This window comes from Schistocerca americana, chromosome 4 (genome assembly GCF_021461395.2).
Source record: "Schistocerca americana isolate TAMUIC-IGC-003095 chromosome 4, iqSchAmer2.1, whole genome shotgun sequence".
Taxonomy (NCBI): Eukaryota; Metazoa; Arthropoda; class Insecta; order Orthoptera; family Acrididae; genus Schistocerca; species Schistocerca americana.
This window is the reverse complement of record NC_060122.1, coordinates 292,577,436-292,600,922: the sequence shown is the minus strand read 5'-3', so window position 1 is coordinate 292,600,922 and position 23,487 is coordinate 292,577,436. Positions and strand designations below refer to the sequence as shown.

The following is a 23,487-nucleotide window of genomic DNA, read 5'->3' as shown; positions in this document are numbered from 1 at the left end:
ACCCGACATTAGCATTAGGTACCCAAAATGAACAATGTTAAGGAATTACTTACTGACTGGAGCATTACTGTAACTGCAAGTTCTGTACTTTTAAGAAAAATGCAAGAGCCTGTTATTTTCATATTAATTACATTGATAACAAATGCGTAAACAAAAACCATACCAGCTCAGTGCCTAAAAGGAGTAATGGCTTGGTGGCTGGAATGTTCTGGTGGATAAATGTGGGCAATTTTTTGTTTATGCAGGATTAGCTGATATTTACTTTACTCTTCGTTGTAAGCTTATACAGAGGGGTCCAAAAAAAAAGTCCATAACTTGCAAACTAATTGACAGAGTTGTCTCATTTTTGGTGAAAGTGTAGCTTAAAGTCCAACTTAAAGATATCACTGTAGATGTTCGAAATGGTCACCATTAACATCCACACACAAACTATGCCGCAGAACTGCAGCATGAACTACTGACTGCAACGTGTTCAGTTGGATATTTCCACATGAATGTACGAATGGATTCTCGAAGTTCATCCAATGTGCATGGCTTTTGTTGATAAACGACATCCTTTAGTGTTCCCCACAGGTAAAAGTCCAGATGAGTTAGGTCTGGGAAATGTGGTGGATACTCCACAGCACCTCTATGGCCTATCCATCCTTCCTGGTAGATTTCCGTCGAGATACGCCCTAACACGATTTTGGCAGTGGGCTGGGACACCATCTTGTTGAAAGTAAACTCTTCCGTCTCCACACAAGTCTCGGATGGCAGGTAAAATGGATGTCTGAAACTACATCACACATTTACTCCTGGCAAATTCATGGCTTTGTTTACATGGACGTTCACATTTTCGGTGGCCCAGTAGATGCAATTGTGGCGATTTACTGTACCATTGAGTTTGAACTGTGCCTCATCAGACCATACAATCTTCTCTGCAAACTCTTCATCGTTGCACACCACATTAGTAAACCACTCGCAGTACTCCATTCTGCGATATGGATTGTCCTTGTTCATTGCTTGTAGCAATCATGGGATGTAGCACTTCCACTTTGCTGTCTTCAAAATTCGCCGAACACTTGAGCGACTCACACCAGTTTCACGGGCACACTGTCTCACAGACTTCCATGGTGAGTGAGTGAAATGTTGAAACACACTTGTTACTGTTACAGGTCATGCAGATCATTGTTTGTGTACATCTTTAACACAGCCTTCGGCTTCAAATTTGTCTCGAATGCGACGAATCGTTAAACATGTCGGTGGCTCTGTTTGATACTCATTTCGCCATTGCCGTTGAACCTCATTAATATTTTCGTACTTCAAATACCACTTCAAAACTGACTTCCTTTCATTGAATGTAAGCCTTGCGCCAGCCATGTTTACTCAAGTAACGAGGTGCAACTAAGAACAAAACAGTGACTATCTGGCGACTGTCCTCTGACAACAAAAAACAATGCAATACAACACTTGTGTGGCGATTGCTGGAGCTAAAAGCTATTACACTATCAAAGATAAGACAACTCTGTCAATTAGTTTTCCAGTTATGAACTTTTAAACAGTGGATACATTTTTTGGACCCCTCTGTATATGTACAATACCAGAGTTTAACATTTCAAAATGATGTACAGTGTTTTAACACACTGGTATAAAAACCACTCACTGCTCCATATGCTGTGTGCTCATTAGGTTTCATGTGAGATGCCAAATTACCAGGTATTCATTAATTCATAATCACAATATACCCCAGCTCAAAAGAAAATCAAGTCATTTTTATAAACTCAGAAAGTCAGATTTATTTAGATTATGCATAAATACATGTTCATCAGACAGATAAATATTATAGGTGACTAGTTGAATGGAATGTTTAAATATCAAAACTGTCTAACTTTAAGAATGATTTGTTACACACCTGGCTTTTATGTCTTAGTGTAAAACAACAGCATCTGAACAATGACAACAAAAATTAATGTACAATCTTTCAACACACAGTATGTTTATCTTAATACACAGTCACTTTAAAAAATAAATTATTTCTTGATACACAGGCCTTTTTTGACTTGGCAACAGTATTACAATGATTAGCTTATCAACGTGCAGCTCATGTGTGAAAATAAGGTGACCTCAGAAAGTACTAAATGAATGACAGGAATAGAGAGATGCAGTTCTGTTACAAGCTGCAGCATGTCATTTTATGCTGTAAAAATATTTTCTAAACACACACTCACAGGCTTAGGAACCAAATGCAGTGTACTGCCACACCACACAAAGGTGCAATGTCCCTTAAGTAACAGGCAAAATTAAGTCTGCTCTCTTCAGTAAACTCATAATGTCAGATTTACTTATAGTTTAATGGTCTGAAGTGCACCATATATTTATTCCAAAAATATTATAAATCTATTTTACTCTTTCAAATGAATAAGCAGTCATAAAAATATATTTACATCCATAAAACTGAACATTGCAGAAACAAAGCCTTCACCAAAAGCACTTCTCATGTTTCAAGGGACACTGCCATACTATACAAAGCAAACTAGTTTTGAGTTTACTGCCTTCTACGATCAGCAGCTTTAACATATGGCTTGCCACCATTACGTTCCCATTCTTTTTCAAATTCTTGCTCTAGAATTTCAGCACCTCTTCTGCGAGTTAATCCAGTTTCTTCAAGGCTAAGTTCACACATCTGCATATCATCAATGCCTGCAAACAATATTGTAAATGTTCATGTATTTAGCTCCATGCGTAAGTACACATTAGTACAAACTTAATGAGAATTAGTTTTAAGAAAAGTGTTTCTGCAGCCTACCTGCCACAAGAAGTATAGGTGGTTTGTCAGGATGTAGCTCCATTTGTCTTGCAACATACTGTCCATCAAAGTGTGCATACCACAATCCACGTTTATCTCCAACAGATGTTGAGGCTTCTCCCTGATTATTGTTGACTGTAGGAGGACGAATGAATGGAATGCGGAAGTAACGTTGAGTACTTGTTGATATTGGTGCTTTCTGTACCACTTTTGGGGTTTTTGTTGCTGCAAATGAAATTTATAAATAAAGTAGGCGGAAGTAATCTTATTTTCAAGAAAAACCAGAAAAAATGACAATATATGCCATGCATTTTAGACTTCTCTTATGTTACGTTGATGACAATAATATAAAGAGGCACAATTTATTACATTACACAATAAAAATCTAGGCACTTCGCATTAAATTGTATCAGTCCTAGTTCATATTTTTCAGTTAATGCAGTCTATTATACTATCACAACAGAAGACAAAGATTTAATCTCTCCTGCAGGAAAATTTCACAGAACAAACCATTGACTGATATCTGCACTATGCTTAAATTGTGTTAGCCACAACAATAACGAAATAATCACTTAACAGACTGCAAAAATAAAGGTAATTATTATGTTCCTAGTCAGCTAAAGACGAGTGAAGGACTTTCACATTCGTGCACAAAATTTTCCACTGTTTCCATAACAACATGAATTTCTCAGGATGCTAACTTCACTGATGGCTTTGAATTTTAATGCAAATATACTGCTGTTGGTGAAAATTAAACATTTGCAAGGTACACAATGTCAAACATGAAATTTACATTGTAAAACATGACGTTTTCTAGATGATTGCACTGCAGCACTACCTGGACATGTACCTACAACAAACCACAACCTTTGAACTATTTAAGCACAGATCTAAATACTGTAGAAACTGCTATATTTTAAAAGAGATAAAGAAAAATTTTTCAATTTCACGCAGCCTGTTTCACTTCAGGCAGAGGATGTATTGAAAATAAGTAACAGACACTGAGTAACATGAACAAGCTGTGAGTACAATCTTGAGGATGATAAGTTATCCAGTTATCTGAGCAAGGTAGAACAGTGATTAGCATACTGGACTTAATTTCAAGAGGGCAATGATTCAAATTCCCGTCCAAGCATTCAGATTTAAGTATTCTGTGATTTCCCCAAATCGCTGCATACAAATGCAGGGATAGCTGTAGTTAAACCTTTTGGGATGTGAGGTCATGGTCCAAGAAACTCTTCTGTTTCTGACGTTTCATCCAGGACTGTGCTAGACATCCTCAGAGGCACCTCTGAGGGTGTCCAGCGCAGTCCTGGATGAAACGTCAGGAACAGAAGAGTTTCTTGGACCACGACCTCACATCCTGTGTCATCCAGTCATGAAAGCCTTCATTCTAAAATACAGGGATGATTCCTTTGTAAAGTCCATGGCCAACTTCCTTCCCCATCCTTCCCTATCCTAAGCTTATGCTCTATCTCTAAATGACCTTGTTGTCAATGGGATGTTCAACTCTTTAACACCACAGTTATCAGCTAAGATAAGTACAGTCACAGTGTGGCATCAAATCTTTCCACAACAAAAGTGAAGTGAAGGTGTTGCATTGCCATCACAGGTTTCTTAGTAACAATCACTGGGATATATGAGTATACAACAGAGATAGAGATTGTGGTATGTTAATCAGCATGGTTTGATATTATGACTTACACAAAGGACTGTTGCTGTTCAGCATATATTAAATCTGGTTATTAATCTCTGATACCTCCAGCTGCAGTGAACTGAAAACTAAAATAAAAGTGGTGATGTGCTGATGTATCTGTTTGATGAAAAGAGGAGGAAGACCTAGAAACAGGAATTCAACAGTGTCCTAGTGTTGAAATAATTATAATACAGTTTGCAATAAAATAACACATTTGAACGATGCACACTTGTTAATCCCTCATTACTTGCAAATACAAAGGCTATCCAGTAGATAAACTGTTTCCATGGCATCAAAAGAAGTGGAGGGAATCTAGCAGTTGCTACACATGATGCATACAGTAGTTCAGTGTGCTCAGAACTGTGACAGTGAAAAAAGCCACATTGCATCTCATTCAACCACAGCAACCATGCCAAATGAACATTGTTTCTGAAATGTTGCAGCGAAATGCAGGAAGATCTGCAGCGTATAGACACTTGGTGCAGGGAGTGGCAACTGACCCTTAACATAGACAAATGTAATGTATTGTGAATACAGAGAAAGAAAGATCCTTCATTGTATGATTATGTGATAGCGGAACAAACATTGGTAGCAGTTACTTCTGTAAAATATCTGGGAGAATGATTTGAAGTGGAATGATCATATAAAATTAATTGTTGGTAAGGCAGGTGCCAGGTTGAGATTCACTGGGAGAGTCCTTAGAAAATGTAGTCCATCAACAAAGGAGGTGCCTTACAAAACACTCATTCGACCTATACTTGAGTATTGCTCATCAGTGTGGGATCCGTACCACGTCGGGTTGACAGAGAAGATAGAGAAGATCCAAAGAAGAGCAGCACGTTTCATCACAGGGTTATTTGGTCAGCGTGATAGCATTACGGAGATGTTTAGCAAACTCAAGTGGCAGACTCTGCAAGAGAGGCGCTCTGCATTGCGGTGTAGCTTGCTGTCCAGGTTTCGAGAGGGTGCGTTTCTGGATGAGGTATAGAATATATTGCTTCCCCCTACTTATACCTCCAGAGGAGATCACAAATGTAAAATTAGAGAGATTCGAGCGCGCACGGAGGCTTTCCGGCAGTCGTTCTTCCAGCAAACCATACGCAAATGGAACAGGAAAGGGAGGTAATGACAGTGGCACGTAAAGTGCCCTCCGCCACACACCGTTGGGTGGCTTGTGGAGTATAAATGTTAATGTAAATGTAAATAATTAACATCAGTGGCCATCATTTTATAGTCAGCAATGAACTCATAAGGAAAAGTGACAACAATATTTGCTGTAATTCACATTTCTTGATATCTCACCTGTCAGACAAAATTTCACAGATTTTTGATATCTCATCTGTCAGACAAAATTTCACAGATTTACCAGACACTTTTGCATGAGATCATGGCTAAAAAATTAGGGCACCACTTGTACGGAGGCCCGAAAAATTGTTTTTGAGAACTACAAAACTAAATGGATGACTGCTTCTTTTTTCATTACAGTGCTGAAGGAGAAAGCCTACTGTGAAAAATAGTGACCAATGATGGATGAATTAAGGTTTTCTTATGCTGGTGAGGTGAAAAAACACCAGTCATTTACATGAAGTCTTGCCACCTCATCCAACAAACAGCCAAATTCTCACAGCAAGCCAGATTATGAACACCATTTTTTGGGACTCTAAAGGAATCTAGTTTGTGAATTTTGCTGAATATAAAGTTCTAAAGCCTAATGAGAGTCATACCATCTCACCCAACAAACATACAAAAGCATATCAAACTCTGACATCACTCGTGCAACTGAGACAGACAAAATAAAAAAAAAAAAAAAACTATCAAATTTCCTCAAGAAAGGAAATGAGAGATTAATATGAGAAAAGCAGTACTGTGTGCATCAAATCCATCAAACAGAAACAGAACAAGACTCATAAAATGGAGATTATAAAACTGCTTCAAAAGGACATTCAGACATTAAAAGCTGAAATATTAACAACAAAGGAAGAAAATGATAGACTATTTAAAAAAAAAAAAAAAAAAAAAAAAAAAAAGCTGTCCTATGAGTGTGGAATCCATCAAACAGAAATACAAGACCACAAAAATGTGTGCAAGTTTACGAACTCTAAAAACAATTATAAATCCAGTGCCTCCAATGATGTCACAATAACTCAAACAAGCCAAGAATGAGCAGATAATAATACACTAAAGTGACAAAATTATGGGATAGCAATATGCACATATACAGACGTTGGTGTAGTAAAGTGTACACAAGGTATAAAAGGGCAGTGGGTTGGTGGAGCTGTCATTTGTACTCAGGTGATTCACATGACAAGATGTTCGACATGATTATTGCCGCACAATGGGAATTAACAGGCTTTGAACACATAATGGTAGTTGGAGGGAGACACATCAGACATTCCATTCTGGAAATCATTAGGTAAGTCAATATTATTCTGAGATCAACACTGTCAAGAGTGTATCAAGAATACCACAGTTCAGGCATTACTCCTCACCACAGATAATGCTGTGGCCCATGGCCCTCACTTAACTACTGAGTGCAGCAGCATTTGTGTAGAGTTGTCAATGTTAACACACAACTAGCAATGCATGAAATAACTGCAGAAATCTATGTGGGATATAGGACAACTGTATCCATTGGGATAGTGCAGCAAAATTTGGTGTTAACAGGCTAGGGCAGCAGACATTGCCTGCAGCATCTCTTCTTGGGATCAAGAGCTGGCTGAAACACAAAGCAGAAAGCTCAGAGATATTTAGCCAGTTAGGGAACCTACACTGGAAAAACTCAAGGCCATAGGAGGAGTGTTCATTTCAGTTGACAAAAATATTGTCTCTATTCAGGTCAAAGTTCAGTGTGACAGTGAAGTTATCTGGTCATGTATAACAGGTCTAGGTGAAACCAAGTTCATTGTTGGATGTTTTTACTGGTCACGCGATTCTGCTGAGGCAGTTCTAGTCATTCACAGGAAGTCTATGGACAGTAGCGTGTAGGGACCCAGATCATGCAATACTAGTTGGAGGTGACTTTGATGTACCAAGTGTAAACTAGGATAATTATGGATTCATTGCAGGAGGTGCAGACAGACTTTCATGCAAAGTACTCTTGAACACTTTTTCTGAAAACTGTCTTGAGCAGTTAGTTCAGCAGCCTATATGCAAAGGAAATATCTGAAATCTTGTAGCTGCAAATAGGCTGGGCCTTATTGACAGTGTCACTATAGAAATGAGGAATAGTGATCATGATGTCATCATAGCAACTACGGTTATGAAAGTTAATAAATCAGTTAAGAAGGCTATAAGAGTGTTTCTACTAGAGAGAGCAGATAACCAGTTGTTAGCATCTCCCATAGACAGTGAACCGACAACACTTGGTTCCAACAGGATGGATGTAGAGGAATTACAGGCAAAGTTTAAGCAGATATAGCGTCCCCAGTGCTATATTACGAAAAGACTTAAAAAACAGTATTTATAAAGAAGAGACATTTAAAAATTGAATAATATATTTTTATCATGTAGCCGTAAAACAATAATTTCTCTGTCAAGAAATGCAAGGAAATGCAATGCAAAGAAATAATTTATGACAAAATGATCTAAAGAGACGACAAGATACGCTCTTTTGTTAATTTTTTTTAGTCAACTTCACTTCTTCACTTGTCTTGATGATGTACAGACGGACATCTTGCGAGTGCTGGCAAATGTAAGCATATTTGTATGAGTTAAGCATATAATATACTGATTTAATATTATTGTGCACTTTTAATTTGTAAGAGGTGATCCCGATTTCATGTCCGCCTTCCTTGAATTAACCTGCATTCAAGTAATTTACAGTTCAACAATCGCAGCTGCCGATGCAGCCAACGACGCCATTACGTGGCGATATTAACTTATGAAAAATTAGCGGAAGTGGAAAACTCGCCCGCTATTAACATAATATTAATTTTTCTCCACAGCCGCCCGACGTTGCAGAAAATACTTAGCTTTAAAATTCTTATTTTCAGTACCATAGGCGAGAGACAGAGACAGGACTTCGACTACAATACAATGGTTAACGGAGGTAAGAAAAATACTCTCGCGCGTGTGTGGGCCGCAATTGTAATTAATAACTAAAGATTTTTTGCTTTAAAGTGAACTGACTAGCCGAGGAAATTAATATGAAAAGTTTATTACATTGTTCAACTTATATGCTCATGTTTTAAAAGATTCAGCGAGTCTAACATTTATTAACGTAACAAATAATTTGAGATTAATATTATTAAAAAGGAGAACTTCAGGAAAGCATTTAATCATAAATCAAAATTAAATGAAATATCATTTTTATTAAGGCCCACCACGAAAGTCGGCAACAATCAAAAAAAAAATAATAACAATAATAATATATTAAATTACGACGGCCGACGGACGCGAGACAGACTACAAATTTTTTCCCACGAAGTGTACAACAACTTCCATCATTATACATTAGCAAAAGATCTGGCAGAAGATAAACCGAGAAAATTCTGGTCTTGTGTAAAATCACTTTGTGGATCGAAAGTTTCCATCCAGTCACTTGTTGACCAGTCTTGTGCAGCAGTTGAAGGTAGCAAAATGAAAGCCAAAGTTTTAAATTTCACATTCAAGAAATCATTCACACAGGAGAATCATACCAACATACTATCATTTAATCACTGAACAGACTCCTGCATGGATGATATTGTAATAAGTACCTTGGCATGGAGAAACAACTGAAAGAGTTGAAAACAAATAAGCCACCAGGTCTGGATGGAACCCCAATCCAGTTTTTCAAAGAGTACTCTACAGAATTGGCCCCTTACCTAGCTTGCATTTATCGAAAATCTCTCACCCAGTGCAAAGTCCCAATTGTCTGGTAAAGAGCACAGGTGACTCCTGTACATAAGAAAGGCAAAAGAACAGCCCTGCAAAATTACTGACCAAGATCCCTATCATCAATTTTCTGCAGAATGTTTGAACAGACTCTCAGATCGAATATAATAAATTTTCTTGAGTCTGAGAATCACCATGGTTTTAGAAAGCATCGCTTTTGCGAAATTCAGCTTGCACTTTTCTCACATGATATACTGTGAACGATGGATGAAGGGAAACAGATAGATTCCATATTTCTAGATTTCTGGAAACCGTGACATGGTATCCCATTGCAGGCTATTAAGGAAGATACAAGCATATACAACAGGTTCACAGATATGTGAATGGTTCAAAGACTTCGTAAGTAATAGAAACCAGCATAGTGTCCTCAACAGTGAGTGTTCATCATGGACAAGGGTATCACCACGAGTGTCCCAGAGAAGTGTGGAATGACTGCTGTTATTTTCTATATGCATAAAAGATTTGGTGGACAGTCTGGGCAGCAATCTGCAGTTCTTCAGTGATGCTGCTGAGGTTTACAGTAAGGTGTTGAAGTTAAGTGACTTCAGGAGGATTTAAGTTGACTTAAACAAAATTTCTAGTTGGTGTGATGAATGGCAGCAAGCTCTAAATGTAGAAAAATGTAAGTTAATGCAGGTCAGTATGAAAAACATACCCATAGTGTTCGGATACAGCACTAGTTGTGTCCTGCTTGACACAGTCACATCGTTTAAAATTACAAAGTGATATGAAACGGAACGAGCATGTGAGGATTGTGGAAGGGAAGGCGAATTGTCAAGTTCAGTTTTCTGGGAGAATTTGAGGAAAGTATGGTTCATCTTGGGTACTGCTCGAGTTTTTGGGATCCATACTAGGTTGGATTGAAGAAAGGCATTGAAGCAATTCAGAGGCAGGCTGCTACTAGATCCGCTACTGGTAGCTTCGAACAACATGCAAGGGTTCCAGACATTTTTTTTTTTTTTTTTTTTTTTTTTTACTGCCTCCAATAAACATTACGTGTAAGCACCATGAAGATATGATACAAGCAGTTAGGGCTCATATGGAAGCATGTAGGCAGTCTTTTGCCACACTCTATTTGCGAGTTGAACATGAAAGGAAATGACTAGTAGTGGTATGGGGTACCCTACAATATGCACCGTATGGTGGATTGCAGAGTATTTATGTAGATATAGATGCAGATGTAGATGGACAATTCGAGTGCAGATTTAGCCATGCATATCACCCAACATGAATCCCACTGAACATTTATGGGACATAATCAAGAGGTCAGTTTGTGCAAAAAGTTCTGCACCAGCAACACTTGCGCAATTGTAGACAGCTATAGAGGCAGCATGGCTCATTATTTCACCATTTGTGGAGCCCATGCCACCATCGAGCTGCTGAAAATAGATATGAAATAATAATTGAATCTTTCTAATATGCACGTCTCTAAAACATAAATGCACGAGTAAAATTTTATAAACTTGTGCTTATTGTGATAGAAAAGATTTTCCTGTATCAAATTTCATTGACAAACTATTTCCTCATCACAATTAAAGTCTGAATGTATAATCAAGGGAGGTCACTTGGTCCTAACATGTTTTGAGATTAGAGTTTTGTTTCTTATTCAGATCGAGCATAGTGGTTTTGCTCAAGGATTGAAGAAAGACATTGAAGCAATTCAGAGGCAGGCTGACCAACATCCCTATCATCAATTTTCTGCAGATTGTTTGAACAGACTCTCAGATCGAATATAATAAATTTTCTTGAGTCTGAGAATCGTCATGGTTTTAGAAAGCATCGCTTTTGCAAAACTCAGCTGGCACTTTTCTCACACGATATACTGTGAATGATGGATGAAGGGAAACAGTGGAAGGGAAGACTTTAACAACAATGCATGAGTCGTTGGCCTGCAGTAGCACGAGCGAAATGCAAAGACATGAAAAAAAAGTGTAAAACTGCAGGTACCAGTGTCTGCTAAGCTCCCAATGAACCATTTAAACCATCATTACTCATGTGTATTTAACCATTTATAGTCACAATCTTGTAACATCAAGTGTAAAATGATAAATTGTGATGACATATAAAAAGAAAAATGGAAAAAGACTAATTGATAAGCTCCGCAGAATTATTTGTGAAAAGGGTTGTACCGACATACATAATAACAATGTACGAGTTGTTGACTAGCAGTAGCATGAGCGAAATGCAAAAACAAATCTTGGTGTCACAAAGTGAAGGAACCATAATCACAGTTCACCACAAATGTACAAAACTTGAGTATTCGAAAATAATAAAGCAGCGAACGGACTGCATCTAAATGCTATTTCACCATGATAAATGTTATGAGAAGAAAAAAGTGGATATCTGGAATAACAGAGACTGGTCCACGACTTTACGTGCTTCCAGATATTGTGAGTGTTGATAACTGTCTTATGCCATGTTTGATTGTTACAGGTTCGCTTGCTGGAGTACCAAAAGCTGTCCATCACAGGCTACCAATTATACAACGAGCAAAACCCATAGAGAAAATGATGCCACTGGGCTCAGCTGTTAGACTGCCATCCACAGACCTAGTAGGTTGCCACACCTGTGCACTCAACAATCTTTGAGAAAATGACCCACTGGGCTTGGTTCTTAAACCGCCAGCCACAAACCAAGTGGGTTGGCACATCTGTGCACTCAAACTTCTTGAGATCATCGATCTGGCTACTACAAAAAGAAGACAGTACAAGAAGTGACATGAAAGAAAAGTGTAAAACTGTTTGTAAAATAAGAAATAATTGAAGTTTATAGTAAGCAACCTTATGGGCTCATTTAGTTTTAAGTTGCCGTACTTAAGGAATGAAAATTTTTAATAGAGCAAATTGTTAGGCTCACAACTAACTTTGAGAGCTTAGCCTAAAATTTAATGAGTATGATATCATGGCTCCTTCTGGACTCAGGCCAGCAAAACAATTATTCACTGTCCCCAGTTGGGGAGCAAATGGAGCCACTCTTATATGGCCATAAGCCATGATTTTAAATAACTTGATTAATATTTTGTATAATTGTGAATTATTTGAGAATAACCATTTCAAAATAATAAGTAGTGTACTTAAAACTTTTAGGATTAAGAAGTTATATTTACATCAACTTCTGTTTTGTATAAGTCTATAAATAGTTGAGACAAAAGTGTCTCACTGTCATTTTGTCTCAGCTCATCTTGTCCCATGTAGTCTGTATTGCGTTAGCTTGTGTGAGCACTTAATTGTGAAAATTTACAGAATGAAAGTAATAAAAACTTTAATTTCAGAAGTACATTCCACCTTCCCTGAAAGTAATTGTCTTAGTGAGAGGGAAAATTTTTATTGTTAAAAAGAAGTGCTAATTCATATTTTAAGAGAGATCAGGGAAGTGAGATAGGGAGTTTGTGTGGACAGGGCTTAATTCAAAGCTTAATCTGTGAGAACTTTAATTATTTTCGATTGCTACATTACACAACACAATGCAGCAATTGGTATTTTTTCGTCAAATCAAACGAAAGTTAATGTAGACATAGATTCTTTGGCTGCCAGCATTAATGAACACTGACTTTATAATAACCCACAAAAATAACATTTGACATGATTTTAACTTACGTGCAAGAGTGTAAAATTAATTTGGACATGACTTGCTTAAAAATGATTGTCCTTATTCACTGACTGATCCATCAAAGTTAAGGAGCAAAAGACGCTATGGAACATTCATTTACACTACAAACCCTCTTTTATGATGAATTTTAAGGATAGTAAACTGTGGCATCTTCTTGCAAAGAAAATTAACAATTACCATGCCTTGAGATCAGACGGAACAACAAAGAAACAATGGCTAACCACTATCAACTAGTCAATAAATATCAAGATTATGAGAGCTGCCCCAGAATTAACATTTATTGCTTTGAATGCAAGGCTTAGCAGACTGCTAGCTATTGCTGGTGTTTAATGGCTGACTCTGGAGATGTCTTATTAGGCTGAGGACACAGTCAACCCAAGCTGGAGTGTGTCATGCCAATGTTTTTGATAACACTACCAACATATGACTAACAGTCTGAAATTGGTAAATTTATCACTTTCTTAACTTTTCCATTAGTCTGCGTGTTGATGCACACAACTGTCAACCATGTTTAATGGAATTTTTCTATCTGTACTCATGCAGAATCTGTTACAATTTCTCGAGAGGTGCTGAAGATTGGTAAAAGGACCGTAATTGCTTTCCCATAACTGATAATAAAAAAGGTCAACAGCTTTCATCAGGGCTATGCGCCTACCTATGAGGATGCTTTGGTAGTGGGAAAAGAGGGACTAAAGCATGAACTGTTGGAATATCCATACTGTTCACCAGATTTGATACTTGTAATTTCTCTCTCTAATGAAATTTGTGAGTGGAAAACATCTTGAGTGCAATAAAGAGGTAATGGTAGTCACAAATTGATATTTTGCAGATCTTCCAGAATCGCACTTCAGGACTGGAATTTATTCATGTTGAATACAATGGACAAAGGGCAGTGACCTAAAATGTGCATTTTTTTTTACAAACACAACATCAATTTTCTTCTTGCTCTTGTTATATATTGCTCTTGTAGGTGATGTTTTGCTTTGAATGTAACGGTATAAGGACATTCGATTTTCAGGAAATATTTGCTGTAATTCTGTCACAAAATAGCTGCTATGTAACTACAGAAGACATAATTATATCACTGTTGGTATTGATTGGGTGTCTCCCTATTGGTAATAGCATGAAAGCAGATCCAATGAGTGAACAAGCAGAATCCAGTAATCTTTCATGAGAAAATGTCAAGAAGTTCCAAACCTGCCCAATGAAATTGCATCTCTCACCAAAAAGCAAATCAGATTCAGAGATTCTCATTGATTAATGTATATTATCACCGGATTGACGGAGAATCGAGCAATATACAGGATCAGTATGCCAACACTGTAACTGCACTTTTTCTCAACTTGCCCATTTCTGTGTATATGAGAAAAACACTAGCACTGCATAAAATATATGTGATGTCAATATAATAGGATACTAAATGACAACACTCTGGTGGTTGTAGCACAGCCATGCTAGGAACCAGCCCAATACCAACCTTATAGTCAACTGGCATTAAGAACCGAAGGTAGAAAGGTGATGGAAATCCCTTGCCCGAGCAGAATATGGCACAAGAAGAAAAGTATAAAAAAAAAATAGCGTATGGTCATTTTAAATAGTTATAAATTAGTAAAAAAGTCTCGTTGATATTGTGTAGTGATATCTTCATAAAGGCTCAACATGCTACATAAAAATGATACTGCATAATTAAAAAGAAGGCTTCAGATACCCTGTTATTATAAGATATATCAATAATAACATTAAAATTACAGTACATGTTGTAACTACAGCAGAAGAATCTCAAGAGACAATTACTTCATCTTCATACCTACAAATCATAATTTTACACAAGTGAGTTTTTATTCCTTTTCCACTTTTTGATAACCACTCCAGGGGCATAATATTACACCTATTTTAAAACCATTATCCTTCTTGTAATCATTGTAAGAGAGCCACTGTTACAAGTTACCATCTCCAGTACAAGTATTTAACTCAATAACTACTTCATGCATTTGAGGTACTGTAAGATCAATCAGTAGTTAACCTCAAAATTTCATACATCCATTAAATCTTGAGAAATTTTAGGTCTATGCCATCTGAAATAAGTATCTAAATGGAAAAACATTTAACAATGAAAATAAAATAGCCAAACAACAGAACAATTAACTATCATAATAGTATTTCCGCTACAAAAATTGTGCACTGAATGAAGCAACAAAATGTGCCTCATAGTGTAATATCTTTTGGTTTTCCTTCTAAATTAATATTACAAAGAATGCTGAAAAAATTTTGTATAAAAAAATCTAGAGATGTGGAAGTACTGACCCATTAAAGAGTACTAATAATGATTGAGAAAATCATTTAAAGGGCTTACCTGCATCCATAATTGAACGTGGAGCCCTTTCATTTTCCATCATTGTTGTGCGTTTCCTATTTTTTGCTTTCCAAGCATGATAAACCTTCAGACGGCGATGAAATTCCACTCTACATGCCTGGGAAAATGTTGAAAGGATTAATCACGTAAACTGGCATTTTTATATGTATAAATCACTGAGCTATAATCATATGCATAGAAAAGTGTGTTTGCAATGAACAGTCTTTAAAAAAAAAAGAACATTTGGATGCTGGACTGCTCTGACATTGACTAAAGCTGACCTGAGTGCCTTCAGAATTGTAAGCCAGCCGATCCGAAACAACTGGCGATCTTGTAAACTGTAGCATTTCTTTAAGGTAAAGATTTCCTCAGCTCTAGGTGTACATCCTAGTGCTGCACATGCTAATTGTCTAGTGGCAAGGTGCATGTAAGTTGCGTATAGCACATCACTATTTGCATAATTTTTTGACACTAATTTCCTCTGTATGCTAAAAGTACTTGTCTAGTGGGAAGCATAATCACAATTTCACTTTCTGACATAAAAAATGGTCATCATTAATAGCAGATCCATCCTAAAGTATTTTTGTGACACAGTTCCTGGCTTGCATTCCATCCCTAAACTCTTTATACTTGTGGGTTTGGGGGAATCTGACACAGGACTTTGTCTGATAGCCTAATAATACCCAGCTGTCTACTTTTAAACTTGCCTGTCTGCCAATGAACGTTCCTATATGTGTTGGTTAGCAGTCTACTCTAATCCATATTGTTGTTAACATTACAAAATATGAATACTTGATGCTAATTAGCAATATCTTATTTCAGTATTAATAGATTGCAATTTACAACCCCAGTCACCAGCGTAATGATGCTGAGAATGGTTTACCAGCCAATAAAGAATTAATCTTATGCCTATGATGCTAAAATCACTTGATTGCAATTTGATAGTACATCTGGTTGATGGTTATGAGGTCACTACCACCTAGATCTAACAGTACTGGTTGTCTCTGAATGAATAATGAAAATAAATGAATAAAAGTAATTGAGTAGTATATTAAACATACACTATGCACTCTTGACATTATCACACTTGAAAGGCATGTGATGAACAGTTTATAAAGACACCATGATTTGTTTAAGTAGACAGAGCAGCTCTAATGTAAAACATAACTGATGATTGTGGCTTAGATAATCATGCTCTGTGCAGCCTTTGACTTCCCAGCAATTGAGTTTTTATTTCAGGGATTGGGAGGAGGGGGGGGGGGGGGGTAATATGAAACCAGTATTATATTGTAAGTCATCAGAACCTTGTCCACTGAAAAATTGTACTCAAGAATTCCTCAGAAAGCAGAAGAATACAAATTTATGAAACATAAGAAATAAACTAGGGGACATTCCAAACTCTGGAGTTTGGAAAAGACAAGTGAGTTTCTTGACAAAGACAGATAACTTATGTAGTGATAAAGTGACAAAATACACACTTTAAGGGTTCTTCAGCTTAATATGATATGTAACATTTACAGCTGGCTCTGTTTGAAGCAAAAAAAAGCAGTTAGATTTGCATGCTACCACAAAACTTCCTATATCCACACATACAATCTTACCACTTTTAATTTCTTATTTATAGTATTGAAGATAATACGTTCTTTGGAAAATTAGCCCTCAGTAATTTTACTAACTAATGAAATAAGCAATTCAGAAATTATACGTAATTTTACTAACAGATGGACTGAAATTGAAACTGACACCACCAAATTAGTCACATTCAGTCGCAAGTGGACAACCACTTGATGTATAGTCTGTTACAATAATTACAATGAACTATTTCTCTATGAATAATCAATCGGTTCATACTAACTATGTCTTAGAGCCTATGGAACTGCTATTGGGAACTAAATTCAAAGAAGACATTACCAACTATGGGCTGCTATGTAGAAATCATGCCCCAAGCTCAACTTTGTAAATTTACTGTCCTCATTGTTGTTTCAATTTCTTTCTGTCATAAAAGTACCGAATGGGATATACTGGAAATTACTTCCAGTGTTTTGTGTCCTTTTTTAAATGTTTTGATAACTCCTGTTTCTCCTTCTATTGTCTCAATTGAACATAACAGGACATGCATTGCCTTTTACAATAATCAGTGTGATTCACATTTAGTTGGCATATTCAATGTGAAAGGGGTGCTCAAATGGATCTGAATACATCATGTGAATATAGTAACTAAAGCATTAAAATAATATCAACTGCTTAAGTCCTTATCTGTCACTGTAACATGCATTTAGTACACTATACTTGTGCAGTGAGGTACTCTCTAGTAAGTAGATTAGATTTATTATGGATGGGCAGTACATGCCACTCACTCAAAATACGAAACACGAACCAGGCCTACAAACACTGAAGAAAGACAATATATGGTACAGGGTAAATGCTACTCACTTCAGAGCCCCTTCCTTCTGCGACACTATTTTCAAGTGGGCTGTGGTTCATGGAAGTGTAACTGGAATCACCCAAGATCTAATTATATTTTCCATATTACTAAAATTAAGCTCACTTTTTCAGGCTTCTCTAAAAACGGTTTTTGTGAGGCATACAACATTACTCCACTCTTCTGGCATTATTTGTGCCACTGCTCTTCCTAACAATTTCTAAATTTCTACCACTGTGAAGCTTTTATTATTAGCTACCATGTAATGTTTGATCTATACTCAAACTATTTTGATAGCGCTAAACTGGCAGTGGTATAGTGGAAGCTTGAGAACATCTCATCAACAACTTACTATTAAAACTGTGATTTACATTGTTTCATAAATTGCATGAGTTCACTGCCATCACTGGAGCTTTACCTTTAATAAATGAACAGTGTGAGATATTATCCATTACCAAGAAAGATGGCTGATTTAAGTTTTTCAATAGTTGCCCCTTGAACCACTTCAGAAAACTATCATGGTTCATCTCCTCATGGTAGTTACTTGTTTTCCTCAATTTGTAACCTAGAGACAGATCAGTACAAAACCAGAGAAAGTTCCAGCATGTAGGACGATAAATCTTCTGTCCTATTCCACAGGAACAGGAAGTTTCACATGCCACATATACTGTCATCTGTCCAGTCTTTTCTGATGGACATGTTCATTGAGCCACACAATGTCTTCAAACATCACCTCAACAATCTCTCTAAACAACTGACAATGCTATGCAATGATATCACTTCTCTCCACTGTAATTATGCATCAATTAATTTTTTTGTACCTGAAACCAAGAGCACTGAAACTGTTAACAAAGAAGTCCTACTGACATTGAATAATTCTGTCTCATGAAGAAGCTTTTTTATGACTGGTTGTTTTTTTTTCTCTTGTAATATCCATATACATGGTGGTGCACAATAAGTCACCTGATTTGTTTCATACAGCTTGAAAATACAACCTAATGTATCACATGTTCAACATGACCGCGATTTTGGTCTACAACTTCTTCAAGTTGCACACATGCATTTGTGACGACTCTCGGACACGAATCTTCTGGAATGGTGCGGCATAACTCCACAATGATGGCTCTAAGTTGAACTGCATTTTCGCGTTTTCTGTGGTACACCTTCTCTTTAAGGAACCCCCAAAGGAAGAAGTCACATGGGTTAATGTCCGGGCTATGGGGTGGCAACATTACTCCTCCTGCATAACATTCTGGAAATCTGTTTGACAATGCCCTAAGGCCAAGTCTTTCATGTAGGATATCAAGCACAACACTGGCAGTATGGGTGTGTGCTCCATCCTGCATGAACCATTGTGTCTGCAACGGAAGACATGAGGCCATGAGTTGAGGAAAGAACTGGTTTTGCAGCATGTGTAAATAGCATTCACTGGTTACTTTAGCATTGAAGAAGAACAGACCAATGATTCTATGGCTTGACATCACTACCCACATGCTCACTTTCTTCCTTGTAGGTGTTTATCATGTGGATTATTCATGAAGGTTCACATACCCAGAATCGAACATTCTGTTTGTTCACAACATCGATCACATACAAATAAGCTTCGTCAGAAAACCAAGTGTTGTGTAGCACTGCCTCTTGGTCTTGCTCGATCGCTCACCTTGCTAACTGCTGTCTCCGCTCCTTATCTCCCGCAGTAAGCTTATGCGTCAGTCATCTTGTATGGATACAAGTGAAGGTCGGATTCAATAATTCTTTGTATAGTACAACGTGTAATTCCCATCTCAGCACTGGCTCTTCTTGTTGATTTACTCGGACTACAAGTCAAAGCCACTCAAAGTGCTACAATGTTTTGCAGCAAATGTATTGGTACGTGCATGTGGCCGCTGACACTCCAAAACAGATCCAGTACCTTTTGATGTAATCTGTGTATTGTCTGTGGGCTGGGAGCTCACTGTGTGCTGAAATAAGCATGAAACCTTTTCTGTGTCAATGTAATGCCGTTCGTCACTGCGAACAATAACACAATCCGCAACTCTTGGGCGACAGTCAACCATCCTTTGTCCACTATCGGCAAACTGAAATGGCGCACTCACAATGGAAGTGATGAACTTGCAACGGCATCTGGCATAATTTCTGTGAGCTGCACGAAGTTGAGTGCACAATAGCATAATTGTAAGATCAAAATTCAATCAGGTGACTTATCATGAACCACCCTGTATCTGAGGATTCTGAGCATCTTTTTTGAACGAGTCCAAGTTTGTAACTCATTGGTCTGTCTTCCTCTTTTTACTGGGTGTCAGCATCTTTGACTGTACACACCCTTCCCGGACTGCACAGTTTTTTTCCTTATAAACTCTAAAGACAGTAATTTTATGAATCTTCAAAGCATCTGCAATTCTTTCAACTACCTTGGTTGGAGGCAGTAGAGTCACATTACTGTTTCTCTCCTCCTTGAAATATTCTGGTACTAAGCATACAAACTCACATCTGTCTATGTAAAATGTGAGCACATCATTCAGCTTTCCATTTAGCAACCATACTTTTCTGCAATATTCCGCTGAAAGATTCTGGGATTTTGTAACACAAAATAAATTTTCTGCACAGAGAAACAAAGCACACAATGAAAACAGATCATAACTGTTGGGTTACCAGCTACAAAGGTTGCTATTAGCCACTGCAGCCACTACCTGCCACAGCAGAGCAATTTGTCAACTGTGAACAGAACATATCACTATCAGTTTACATACTTCAGGACTCCATTCCACTGAAGTCAGAATTAGAGAGTCTGTGTGATTTTCCATTAAACTTACACTGTGCATGGTATTCACTCAGTTTATTGTAGAAATTTTCCATGGGCACTCACAAAACAAAAATAAATACCTTAACATTTGTCGAAATCGGAGCAGTAGCAGACATTCTATATCACAGATGCTAACTGCAGTACAAAGTGAATATCCAGACAGTAGTTAGTGGCCATAAGGTGGAGTCTGGCATCCACAGCATCGAAGGTAAATTCTCATGTACAAATGATTCAAAGCTGGACTGTCAGCAAGGAACTATGTCACAGAAATATTTTTAAATGGTCATGTTATTACTCTCGTGTGAGAAAGAGAAATACACTGTGACTTTGCTTGCATTAGAGATGTACTTTTAATATACTGATCAAATGCGGCATAAAAAATGTATGCATACAATTGCCTCAAGCACTGGCCTTGTGAATGCATAAGATCACACACTGAACTTGCTGTTTACACTGTACATCATTTGCCATCAGACCACTAGGACAAACAGCACTTGACAACTGGAGAAGAAGAAAACTTTACCTAACAAATTGCTGCAGCCTAGAATGTCTCCAGCTTGTGCATACTGGTGGACTTATTCTAAGTGTGGTCATTTTTATTGTCACATAATTAGTCAGATAAGCCATTTTCAAAGCAGCAAACAGTTTTTATTTTGAATAATGTACATAATGAAACATAGTTCACTTTTCAAGCACAGAACATTTTAAAACTGGGTGATTACCTTTTACTGTTTCCAATGAGTAAAACGAGACAAATAATTCAATTATAGGGCTGCACATAGCACTAAATCCTGTTCCCATCCATTAACTACAAAAAGTCACTGCACTGGGATCTGCGCAAATTATTCACCAATACACCAGATGTACTAGATACATAGGAAATGCCCAACTAGGCATAAAATATGAAATCCAGCATACTGAACTCACTTGCTGTGTTTACTGTTATAATAATAATAACATGATTTATTATCAGAAGATGTAGCAAGAGGATTTGGTTACGTCATTTCTAGTAATTACAGACTTGTTCCAACTGTACAAAATTTTACGGTTTGCCCTGTTTCTTCACCTAAGTACAGAGAGAAAAAATTAAGTATTCTGTTTGAACCAGACATTTTTTAATTTGGAGACAGAGGCAGATAGGCTTACAAAATTGAAAAGAAAACAAAAGATAATTCATGAAACTACTTTTGGATGGAATGGCACTTGACAAAATTATAGACAAGGATGCAAAATGTACAGGTAGTATTTTCTCCAAATATATTTTCGACCTAGATTTCATTTTTACTAGTTCAGCATTTTCTTAGTAAGCACTTGTCCTCTGTCTTGCACAGTGTGCACCCGGAGGAAACCATAGCTGGCTCTTCTCAAATTCTTATCCTTAGCAATATGACATCAAACGACCACTTTTGCAGACCCTATAGCCAAAGATACCCGACTAGTTTATTTACTCTGTAGATAAATCACGAGGCAGACAATGGGAAAGAGAACAAAAACAGTTATATTACGAAAAATTCTCACCTCCAGTAGTTCAATATCACATGAAGTATTAATTGTGTCTCTTAGTTCTGAATATTTCCACTTTGAAAGATCATATTTCTGCTTCCCTTGACTTCCTTGTATTGAACGAGCTAGCTCCGACCTGAAATTATGGAAAAAACTAAGTAATATTGTAAAGAACATAAAAAAACAACAACAATAGCACTCCAAACTTCAGAGCAACAGGTTATTCTTCATGTAGGAAATATGCATTGATTGGCAAAGGCATGGGACAGGAGAGGGAAGGTCTACCAACAAGTAGGCCATTAGAGACAATGCACAGGCTGAGATTGGGGAAAGAAGATGGGCTGCATCCTTTTCAAAGAAATGATCCCTAAATTTATATGGTCATAAGGGGACTTTAGCCATCACCTTCAAAAATGCATATCCAGTATCTTACTACTGCACAAGAACATTTGGTCTTGAGCAAAATGTGTGAATCATCAGAGCAAACATACATGTAATAGTTAGTCCACATCATTTTCTGATATTCTGTACCAGCAAACAATACCCAGGTGCAGATATTGAGACAGACAGTGTAAAGCTGAACAAAAATGACAAAATTTCAGAGGTAGTTCCAGGATATCTTCTGAGTATTCTATTTTAAGTGACACGTGGTATCCACTACCTCATTACAGAGTAATTGCATTCCATTTGATTTCCTATCATCATTTAATTTGTATCTGCATTGCACAGAAAATACCTGTGGTGTCACCGCCAGACACCACACTTGCTAGGTGGTAGCCTTTAAATCGGCCGCGCTCCGGTAGTATACGTCGGACCCGCGTGTCGCCACTGTCAGTGATTGCAGACCGAGCGCCACCACACGGCAGGTCTAGAGAGACTTACTAGCACTCGCCCCAGTTGTACAGCCGACTTAGCCAGAGATGGATCACTGACAAATACGCTCTCATTTGCCGAGACGATAGTTAGCATAGCCTTCAGCTACGTCATTTGCTATGACCTAGCAAGGCGCCATAGCATTTGATAATTAATATTGTGAAGCCTGTACCGTAACAAGAGATGTTCTACAATTGTGGATTAAAGTTAAGTATTATATCAACTACGTACTTTATTTGCTACTATTAATTCCCTTAACTGTTCCAGACTTCACGCCAGTCAGCGTGTAATTAAACGCGTGCATTTCGGCCTCCTCTAGCAACACAGTGTTGGCTCTTCTGCCAACACATCAATACCTACACTGAAAATGTCAATGGTATGCACAGTGCGTCTTGTTTGGATGTGAATTTATTCCATTCACTCGTGGTACCTGCTGTTGACAACACTAATAACCACTTGACTCCTCATCCTCAAGCCTGTATTCAGTACTGTTTTGTTATGCCTTGAGCTTGTTTCTATGGCAGTGTTAGTTATATGTTAACACTGATGTGATGCATAATAGTATGGG

At 37.4% G+C, this 23,487-nt stretch overlaps 1 protein-coding gene across 6 annotated transcripts in view; it reads right to left on the bottom strand.

Moving 5' to 3' along the window:
- Window positions 1-1,726: 1,726 nt before the first annotated feature.
- The window catches only part of LOC124613949 (myosin heavy chain 95F), a 400,236-nt gene continuing 378,475 nt past the window's right edge, over window positions 1,727-23,487 (bottom strand). For all 6 annotated transcript variants that reach the window (XM_047142716.1, XM_047142717.1, XM_047142712.1 and 3 more), the window contains 4 exons: window positions 22,062-22,182; window positions 15,319-15,436; window positions 2,786-3,010; window positions 1,727-2,679 (listed from right to left, as the gene is read on the bottom strand). In XM_047142716.1, coding sequence (XP_046998672.1) covers window positions 2,525-2,679; window positions 2,786-3,010; window positions 15,319-15,436; window positions 22,062-22,182 — 619 coding nt within the window. In that variant the 3' untranslated portion in view covers window positions 1,727-2,524. The remainder of the gene's footprint in view (window positions 2,680-2,785; window positions 3,011-15,318; window positions 15,437-22,061; window positions 22,183-23,487) is intronic.